Raw genomic sequence first — 11218 nt, 5'->3', positions numbered from 1 at the left:
AGCTTACTTTGTAGGTATGCATCAGAATTCATTGTGTGAGCATGTGTCTGCCTGAGGGAAGGAACCTGAATGAACCCAATATTTACCCTTGCAGTAGTGATTATATAAAATTTTAAGTTATGCTGGAAACCCTGTTAACTGAAAAAAAAGTAAAGATGATCCTTCTGCATTCCTTTGTTGAAGCATCGCTTGTGTCTCTGGTTGCTTTTGGAGATTTTAATAAGACATTCATTAATCATTTTCCTGTATGTGGCTCACTGAGTAAATAATTGAATTTACAGCATTAAAAGCATCAATTTTGCCTAAAATAGGGATTGTAATTTTGAAATATTGAACTAACGGTCAACCTATGATAAAAGCTTCAATAAAATGAAGAAGAACACACTAAAAAATGCATGCATGTAAAATTTTGAAAGAAAGAAAACTATGACCAAGGCATAGAGGCAGAAGGAAATCAGACAGTAAATGTATAGTTCCCAGTCTCATTCCTGATTCTTTTAGTCATTAGTAAATATTATTAAATATTTTAGTATTTAGTAAATATATCAGTGACATTGGGAAATTACAGATGTTGTACCTATACTCCCCACAATAAAAATAATTTTTTATTTACTCATTAACCAGGTGATATGGTTCTATTCAGACAGACTTGCTGGCAGAGCCCTTTTTCTTAGGAACAGTGTGCAGAGTTTTACTGGGAAAAAGGAAAAGATAGTGAATGCACAGAAGCTTCTTGTAACAGGGCCCATAATACCTACTTTACACTCCTCCTTTCAGAATAAATTCAGTGCTTTGCAAGAACTCATATCCTATGATGGTAAAGACTGTGAAACAAATAAGCTGTATAAATCTTTTTGAGAAATGACAAAATGGAAGGCCTGCATCAAAGGCAGAAAGTTGCTGTGATTACATGACTTTTAAAAGTCTATGCTACACCAGTAAGACGTGAGGAGTCATAAAGAAAGGAAATACTGACATGGCAAATAAAAATTAAGAGTGGGAAGAGTCGATTAAACCACTGAAGAATGGTGACAGACTGATTTAAAATAGGATGGACATTGAGGCAGCAGAACAGTAAAGGTGGGGTTGTGTGAGTCATACTTCTTTAACTCTACTCACTTTATTAAAAATAACAAAAACATCTCCAAACCAAACAAAAATCCAGACCCTCAGAGACTTCAGATGCTTCTCAGCAGAAGCAGAAATTCAGCTAGAGGGTGGAATGAGAGGGACAACAGCTAATGAGGCCTCCAGCCCACTAAAGAGGATCACTGAACCCGAACACCTGTATCTGCCGTGGGGTCTTAATGCCTATGTGATTATTTCAGAGTCTGTTTTGAAAATAAGCAATACATTAAAATCTTCTTATTCAAAGAAGTGTCAGCAAATACTTTAAAGATTGGAAATAGTACATTTAAGGTAGAGAGGGTAAATAAGCCTAGGAAGTCAAATAGCCTAGGAAGCTTTTTCAAGTACAGGGCCACCTTGTTGTCAGCATTGCTGAGTTAGTGAGGAAAAGACCCCATTCTACACCTAGAAACACAAAGTCACTCTCTCAAAGATGAGCTGCCTGGGGAAACCAGCAGTCATTACCATGACTTTCATATTGATTATTCCAAATATCTGCAGTAAAATTAAATTGTGATCACAGACCAAATGGAAGATTTCTCTCTTGCTAATTGTAGGCACAAACGTCATGAGCTGCCAGAGTCATGCCCATTCGTGACTGCAATGATTTGCATTTCCAGAGCCTGTAAAGGTGCAGGATGAATGGTAAAACTCTAAGTATAGACATAATTTAGTATAGATTACACTTTACTAGACCTACAGCAGTGGTAACACTACTGAGAACTGTCAGCTTTTGCTACTTGACCTGGCACTTCTGTTTTCTTATGCAAGGAATTTGCATCAGGGGTATTAATTACAGAAGTCAGAACACAGTAAGATAATAAATACTGAAGGAAATTCTCAGCTCCCTCAAAGGAGAAAGGAAATAATGGAAGAATTTTTTTCTTTCATTTAATGCCAATTAGTAGAGTATGGTTGAGATTAATCATAGAATTGAAACACAATTAAACATTGCTACAATAAATTACTATTATGGTTATTATTTACAACTTGGCTGTGGCTAATAACCAGTGAGACTGATGCTTATTACAACAGATAATGTATAATTAGCTAATATTAGATATCTGAGGTACTAAATGGCTGGCATAGATCTCTTCTTAAAAGGCTGTCACTATATTTTAAAATAATTTAAAAGTAATAAAATACTATTATAATAAAGCACAGCATAATGAGTAGGAGAAAAGAACAGGTTCTAAAAAATGGATGACACATTGCTTGGTAAGTTGACCTTTTAGAAATACCCACTCCTTCACTTATCTTCTAAATGAAAGGCAGGATTATTTTTAATTCCAGCTAATGAGAGCGGATATAAGTATGCATAATTAAAAGTCACTCACATTTGAGCCAGCTACAGTTTTGCTATTATAACACAGAATAACACTTGAGTTAAGGTTGCATGACAAATACCATTCTGTTCTGTTATTTTCCAAATTCTTAGTTCTGGAATTTTTACTTAGTGACATAACTTTTTCCCACAAGACAAAGACCTAATTCTCCAAGAAATGTTATAAACTGACAGAAGAATAAACTTCTGTTCAAAAGAAGATCCTACTACATAAAAGTTGAAGTGCAAAACCACCACCAAAGATGGTGTTCTTTTCTGAGAGGAGAAATAAACTTTCTCCACAATATAGGAAAAGATCTTCCTTTTCTAAATACTTTCAGCCATAGAAAACAGCAGAGGATTGAAAGCTGGAATTTGACATAAAAATAACCCTCACTAAAAAGAAATGCCTATGATTGCTTTATCAAAAATGGTTTTAGAAATGTTTTGCAAAAGTGTCTGTGTACATGGGTGAACTGGATTTTTTCCTAAGATTTTGAAGAGCACAGCTAAGGAAGACTGTCCTGAACATCTGTGCATTGGTAACTCCACAGGGCGAAGGAACCCAAAGCCACGCAGAAGATTGGCTGTACTGGCTGCTATGCACAGTTGCTCTTTCCTCAAACAAAACCATATCTACTATTTACAACACTTATGGAGCAAAGATTGCTGAATGGCATTAACAATATGTTTATCTTTTCATTTTCTCATGGTTGCTTTTAGGATTCAATAGCTCTGGAGCTGGCTACCTTTATTTCTTACTCAATTGTTTTCTACTCCTTTTGCTGTGTATCAGTGACACTCTTTTAAAGGTACTGTCTTAATTTAAGTAAAGCAAAATGACTCAATTAAAGTAATGGTATATGATGGACTCAAAGTGGAGCATCTCTTGCTGCACTGGAAAGTATCTTCCTCCAAACACTCCTTGAGCAGGTCTTATATGATTTGGATCTTTCTGCTACAAGTCACAGCATGTGCAATATATTGGGAGCATGGTAGCTGAGCTTGGTGTTAGCTGAGCTGAGATGCAACTTGCAAGCACTTCCAGGGAAATCTGATTTCTAATTTTCATTAGATTAAATTCAAAATCCTAAAATAGTTTTGAACAAGCTTAGGTTCTCCATATTTATACAGCACATGTCCTGTGGGACTAAGAATGACAGGTACCTGCTTTGGTGAAGTTGGATGTACAAGAAGAATATGATGACGGGATTTGTATTCTTTATGCAGAAATGCAGACTTTCTTTTGAAGGCAAATTGTTAAAATCCAAGGAAGGACAGTTCTCTTTCTTGGTATAAAACCAGGTATGATTGAGAACACAGACTTGGTTTCATTTCACAGTCTAATATAAAAGCTCATTAGCTCGGAGATCTTCAACTGTCCCAAAGAGAGGCAGTTTATAGGGCCCTGCTTCGCTACACCTGTGTTTTCAGAATCACAGAATGAAATTTCTTTTTCAATCTCCATCTCTACAGCAAGGATGTGGGAAAGGTTATTATCATGTTGCTAAGGGAAATGCACCATCCCATCATCAAAAGCCAATATTATTGACTGACAGTATTCAGAGAGGGTTACGGCTTGTAAAACCAGTCATTCACATTACAACTGGAACAACAGTGCTCTCTCTTGGAGTGTGTCAAGGAGAAATAACAGAAACTGTTACATTTTTCATCATTTTTATTTCTACTAAATGCTGTGAAATGAACTTAACTTTTTCCTAGTCTGACCTCCATTTTATTTGAAATGCAAAGGAAAATGTTTCCTGCTTTGAAAATTGACTGAAAATGAAAGATTAAGTAATGCTCTCTGCCCTATTTTCCAGTTTCCTTTACCATTTTCTACTAGATTTTTAATATGAAAAACATCTTTATTGTTTTATTAGAGCAACTATTCCACTTCAAATAAGTAATTTAAAACCCATTTTGGGTTATATGAACAGCATTTCCTTCAAAAATAAAGGAACTACAGTGTACTTGTCAACGGCCCTGATGCAACCAGAGCAATGTTTGATTATCTCAGCACGAGAATTTATCATGCTATTTCAAGTTAGATTTCCTTACCTCTTATACCTTTATCTGAGCTGAGCAGTCCATCTCTTTATATGTTGCATCTTAATGGTTTTCCAGGCACAGGGAGAGTTAACTACAGAATCTGACTTAGAATGTTGAGCAGACTTCAATGTGCACTTTCAGTGGTGTTTCAAGGAAATAAAGACATGTACCCTGGTATCTTGGCACAACATTGCTCAATTTCAGCCAAATCTGACTGAGAGATGGGTCTTAAAAGTGTTAAATCCCAAAACAGGAATGAGAATCAGTGAATAGCTGACCACTGACATCCCATCTGTACCTCCACTGATGAAACAACTGATCAAGCACAATCCTCAACCCTTCTAATAGCAGGAATCAGCTGGCTGGTTGTACAACTGTTGCACAGACACAGAAGATATGGGGGAGAAAAAAATAAAAAAATAAAGGAGTTTCTTTTCTGGGCCTGGCCAGGTCTGAAGGACACTGTTATTTCCTGTGCTGGAAGAATGTGCAGGAGAGACACAAACTTTACGTCATCAAACTTCCTTAATTCCAGTTACTCAGCTTTAACTTAGCATCATCACAAAGTGACTAAAACACAACCCAGTCAACTGATTGTATGCACACAGAAGGTGGAAACTTACTTGGAAAAGGGAAATTTTAAAAGGGCTATTCCTGTGAGTGTAATTTAGTCCCTATAGTGACACACAGTTGAGTCACTAAGTTCCCTCTTCCTTATCTAAGCGAACAACTGGCAAGGTGACCTCTTTGCTAGATGATGCAGCACTCCTCCGAGTACCTGGGTGGCCTCAGGAGACCTCTTCCAAAAGTTAGGCTCTGCCTAAGGCTATTCTGAGTCCCAGGGATGGATACCATGGCGTCAGCCAGAAAAGTGGCATATAGCAACTCACTCCTCACAGCTTAAACCTCATGAAGTTGTGGACACTGTCCCAACATTTATTATTAACTAAAATGCCAGGCCTGTGGCTTACACTGAACTTAAGCCAAAACTGTTCTTTGACAGACCTTTAATGTCTCCAGTATCCTTGGAGAAGCTAATCATTGTTTCATTAAAAGATATACTTGAAATACAAAATAAAGAGATATCTGTTGATGATACACACTTATACACGAATGCACATATCCAAACGGGATGCTGGATAAAAACACAGTCTTAAAAATAACAGTTTACAGCAGTAGCCTGCTGGAAAAATATCCCTCTCAAAACCAACATTGTATTCTAGGTATTTCTTGCAAACTGCATGATAGGTACACAGAACATCGGCTGATACCACAGTAATTTGAAGAAAAGGAAGAAGTAATAACAGCACTTCACAGTACACCAGATAACATGACAAGCCAAGATTAACAGACAATATTTATGATTAAATTAATTAACTGTACCTTGAAAAATAACGGCTCCTCAGGAAGGGGGCTAACAGGGAGGGAGGTTGTGCTACTAGCTGGACTCATGTCCGTGCTCTGAAAGAAAAGCACACAGGAGTTTGCATTTCCAATCAAGTTCCATGGACCACTTTTTACAGTTTTGGGGGGAGGGGGTGGGAAATGAAAGAGCTTGAAAACAACACTGAAAATCTAACAGAATTAGACTGATAACCTATACTTTATTTGCTTGTAATTAGTTCAAGTATTTCACTAATGGGTAAGTACTCTTAATTTTCTTTCTTTTGAATGAACTCCCCATTCAAAGACTGAACTGCATGCACGAGTACACAAACATACTGTTCATATTCGTTCATACAGAAAAATTTATTCTTTTCAAAAAAAACTACGACATAAATTTTGAAATTAGTTTTGGGATGGCCCAATAGTATATTTAGAAGGAAAAATTAACAGGAATGCAATATATTGCAGGAAAGTATTTGGTTCAAAGCTTAAAAATATCACGTTCACATGAGTCAATACACCTTACAAATAAGCACTAATCCATGAAAAGAAACAGTGAAGACCAAAGTTATTAATGAAAATAATTCAGTATACTTCAATGGACCTGTCCAGTCAAAATGCTTGAAAGATTAACCTAGAACCCCACCCTCTTCAGATAGTATTTCAGTAACCTGTTGGTTAGCATGGACATTATTTTTACAGATGTGACAGATACTAAAACAAGAGTGTGACACTTAACAACATAAAATGGTAATAATAAGAGAAGAACAAAATCTGGAGTTTAGAAACATATATAAACAATATCACAATTGTTCTGGAGAAAACTAGAATAATGCTACTTCTTGGGAAATAAGTCCCCGAGTGCTAAAAAAAATCCACCATGACCACCAATAAAACAGAAATGAAGAATATAAAAAAAATCAACAAGTTTGCATAGCCTAGTAGTGCATTCCTTTTCACAACGCAGCACTGCAATGCAGAATGATTTAATAAGCTCAACTTGTGCACTTGACTAATCCGCTACCTGCTTTTGCACCACTATGAAGCTACTCTAAATCCTTCGATAAGCCCAGATTCTGCAAGTGAAGCACACTGCTCCACCCAGTCATTTCTATCAGTTCATTTATCAGAAGATCCTTATGGACACTGCACTTTACTCAGCCAACTGGAAGGGGACGAAAAAAGACAAAATTTTGGGTACAAAATCCCTGTGTCAAATCTAAAATAGGGCACAGAGACTTCAAAGTCAACACCTACTGAGAAAATTTGAGTTTAATTAGATACGTATCAGCTACAGCACAGCTGAAAGAAAAGACAACATTTGCCTGCTAAATAAAAGGGATACACAGGTAAATGAGAAAGGGGACCATGGCAATTATATCCTAAGAGAGACACAGGTAATTTATAACCCACGGAACACAGAGATGATGTTGAGGAACAAAGCAAGATTACAGCATGTCAGAAAGTCAGTATCTTTGGAGAATCCACTGTATTCAGAAACATTAAAAATTTTAACTCCTGCACCTGATCATGAAGAAAACTGGCTAATAATATTTAAAAAATGAAGTGAAATTTAGCTGTTCTACATTAAACACGGAGTACAGACAAAACTGGACACCTCTGTGGGAATGTTTTGCCTCAAAAGCCAGCAGCTCAGCCGAAGACAATTTGCCTTTTAATTTACATAAAATAAAAAAAAACTAAGAGGGGGGAAAAAAAAAATCAAGCAGCTGCTTTCCAAACCAAATCAAATGCCCTAATTTGTAATTAGAAGTGTGCAGGAGGGCAGTCCCATCTTTAAGCATTGAAACAGCATCACTACAAAAATCTGCAAAGCAAGAGCTGCAAGTTTTTCAGGGATAGCTGGAATCTAAGGAGGCTTTAACAGCCCTGAGGATGACACTGTTGCTGTCACAAAATTTCTCAGGCTGTATCCATTGGATGGCCTGAGAAAAACATCTGTTCTTCAACGATGGCTGGACAGGGGCCAGCCCAGGTCTGATCTCACACTGGTGTGGCACCATGCCTGAACCAAAAAGGCTGTTGAGAAGGAGGTGTATTAGGAGGGGCACCGTGACTACATGGCTTCTGGACTGAAAACAGTTTGAGTCTGGCCAGACAGGAGCACTGGCAGAAGAGCCAGCCTGTGTCCAGCTAGAGCTTTCCACATACACATACTCTCAGTGGCCCCTCCAACACCTCCAGTAATTTTCCCCTCTAAGGAAAGCCGAGCAGTATCTGTGCCTGTGTAAATTAATTTAGCCCAGTGGCACTAACACATTTTATTATAGTGGAGAATTGAGTGAGACAGTACCAAGAGGGTTGTTTCTCAAGCTATTAAAAAACCCAAACCCTTACAAAGTCATCACTGCTATGAAGGATGTTGATAGCTTGCTCTCCTGAAGCGATATACTAAGAATTTCAAACAACATCACAGTCCCCACTTAAATTTACTCTCCGTGGTGTGTTTATCATAATCACACTTTGCAGTCTAAAGCTACCCAAACATATTAAAAAAAAATCACTGTGAGGAATTTACTCAACAAAGACTTTTTATTTGATGTTGTCTAAACCAATTGTGTTCTCATAAAAGCAGCCACTCACTTTAAGTCCAGCATAAACTTGATAGGTTTTAGTTATAAATTAACCAGAAGATGCTATACCATTAGGCTACAATTATATCTTGTAAGTCATTGCAAATGCTAAATAAACATAATTTGTATCTTAATTGTAAGTATTAGGCAAAATCAGGACATCTAATTTTGCAGTACTGTGCTGTGCAACTATCATTTAAATATGTATTTTTTATGCACAAAATGCACAGCTGGGTTTTGTTGACTGAGCCTTTTCCATGTGTCACTGGAAACCTCTGAGTTTACCAGAGGGCAGAAAATTTGCACAGCTTTAATCACCTAAACTACATTTTCAAAATATCTGAATACCAAGCAATTCAAGTATTTCTCAGAACAACAGTTTAGAAAAACACCATCTTGCCCATGCCAAAAAACCCCTGCGAGCATTCCTCTCAGTGCTTTTAGGCCATTTTTGAGTTCGGAACAGGCTGCTAATATCTGGAAAACTGACATTATTAGAATTTTATCAATAATTCTTTCATGATTACAAAGATCAATGCTCAAGTCTTACTCTAATTTCTAGAATCAGTCTCAATATACATCATCCTTACTGTGCAATTGAACAGGTACCTTGGAGTCACTGATAGGCCATGCTAACCATTTATCCTTGGAGTCCAATGTTAAAACTGTGATAAGGATCCTGATAATGAGGCAAAGCAAGAAAATAAGTTTAAGAGAAAAAGCTTTTCCCATTTTGAGGTCCATTTTGGAGATCCAAGGTCAGGATCCCATTTGAGGAAAAATTCCCATCATTTGAGCTAGATGAAAGTGAAAGCAGCTGTTTCTGGAGCTGTTATAAAGTAGTTACGGGCTTGGTTTTGTTTTATTCCACTTGTCTCTACCTTCCTCAAAGCAGAATGTTTCACAAACCTACATAACAACGTAAAGTGTCTAAGAGAAGATCAGCAAATGTAGTCAGAGGTTCTCCAGCAACGCAGAACAGGAATGTGCACACCGTTAAAAACACGCTCCTTTGAAAAGAACTCTTCCTTTCCAAGAGTCATCTTCCAGTCTTCAGCAACTGCTCTTTAAATGAAAGCAGATTCACCTCATAAATTCAGATTTTTCTTGCTACAAACCCTTGCCTTTAATCTGATGTTGTTTAGGAAGTGGCCTATCTATCAACCTTCATTAATTGTGCCATAAAATAAGGACCTTTCACTGACAGAAGCCAATTTAATTTGCTACAACTGCTTTTCAACAGGGGTAAACACTGCAATGGTAGCTGGCAGACAATGACTTCTCAGGAGATCAGTATTGCAATTTATTGATCTAAGAAGTTAATACTGACAGAGAAAATCTGCAGTGGATGTTAGAGCTCGAGATTCAATAAATCTTTATAATAACTGAAGAAAAGACAATCTGTGTACTTTATAGCTTTTTCTAAGGGGTAGTGGATGAGTGTTGAACTGACTTTCAGAGTGATAGCTGTAGTTGTATCATAAGTTATGTCAGAAAATATCATTTTATAATCTAGAAGTTGAGTAAAACTAGGAAATTAAATAAGTGCAGTCAGCAAGCTCAGTAGTGACATTTTGATATACTGAGGGTACATCAAAAGACCTGCAAATGGATTTATTAATGGGTCTGCACAGCATCTTTATGAAATATTGTACTTAAATATCATTATCCCATTTTATCCATAGAAGTGAAAAAGAAGGGAAAGTGATTTGCTCAAAGCTATGAAGGGAGGTAAAAACAAAGAGAGAATCAGAAACTCAGTTATTCATCCAGGGTGTGCAGTGCTCTCCTACACACTTTGAGTGCTCTGATATCTGTAATTTCTGTATTATTTAATCTCATGAAGAGGTTTTGCTCATACATATACTTCCTGCAAATAAATTTTTGATAAACAATTGAGGCCAGAGAAATGAAAATTAGTTTAGATAAAAAATAGTAGACACACAATATAAGCTTTTACCTCCCACCCTGTATCATGTTTGAGTAACTTTCCCCAACATCTCCAATCTCTCTCACTAAGAATGGAGTGAGCAGCTCCTTAAAATGTGTTTTCTGATATTGATGAATACAATTCAGGTGGTTATTTATAAATCCATGCCATGTCTCCTTCCTTAGGAGATACAGTTAAATATTCTCACTAATTACTAATGCATGCAATTAACAGCTGAGACATTTAAGTATTATTTTCCAGTATTTGCCTGGAGCTTGCTGCTCACGTAGCTCAGAAGGCCGCATGGGTCTTGCATTTGACCGGAGTTATTGTAGCTCCCATTGCAGGAGTGAAGCATAAATTACAGCTGCTACTGTGTCTTGCTACCTCTTTTCATGCTACGTGAGGTACAGAAAGCCAAGTAAGTTTTCAGTGGTTCAATTACCCATGGATTCTCGATCAGCAATTAGTATACAGGCATACAGATTAGTCCTGATTCCTCTTACAACCTAAGCAAAGCTAATCACCCAGGGAAGCTGGGAAATGCCAGTGGGAAATTTCATCTCATAGAAGGTAGGATGCTGATCTGTCACTTAGCAGCATTTGTATGTCCAGTACTGTTTATTTTAGAAGACTCTGAGTTTTCAGGATGTCTCTTAAATATAATACTTTGCACAATAATTTTTTTCCTCCAAGGAGTAGTTAGTATGAAGAATAATTTGTTGACTGTTATTTGTTTCCACTTGGAAAAATAACTGGCAAGATGCTCTTTTAACCTTCTAATTAGGCTAAATCAATTATAAA

General features: G+C 37.0%; 1 protein-coding gene across 6 annotated transcripts in view; it reads right to left on the bottom strand.

Annotated features, from left to right (window-relative positions):
• The window catches only part of CCSER1 (coiled-coil serine rich protein 1), a 562152-nt gene that overhangs the window by 321195 nt on the left and 229739 nt on the right, over positions 1-11218 (bottom strand). For 5 of the 6 annotated variants that reach the window (XM_017744243.1, XM_017744241.1, XM_017744242.1 and 2 more), the window contains exon 6: positions 5888-5965. The exons of the other annotated variant lie outside the window; for it this stretch is intronic. In XM_017744243.1, coding sequence (XP_017599732.1) covers positions 5888-5965 — 78 coding nt within the window. The remainder of the gene's footprint in view (positions 1-5887; positions 5966-11218) is intronic. 6 annotated transcript variants of the gene reach the window in all.

The sequence above is a fragment of the Corvus brachyrhynchos genome, unplaced genomic scaffold, assembly GCF_000691975.1.
Source record: "Corvus brachyrhynchos isolate BGI_N302 unplaced genomic scaffold, ASM69197v1 scaffold229, whole genome shotgun sequence".
In the NCBI taxonomy this organism is placed as follows: domain Eukaryota; kingdom Metazoa; phylum Chordata; class Aves; order Passeriformes; family Corvidae; genus Corvus; species Corvus brachyrhynchos.
Note: the sequence above shows the minus strand (reverse complement) of the source record. Positions and strands in the feature narration are given on the sequence as shown.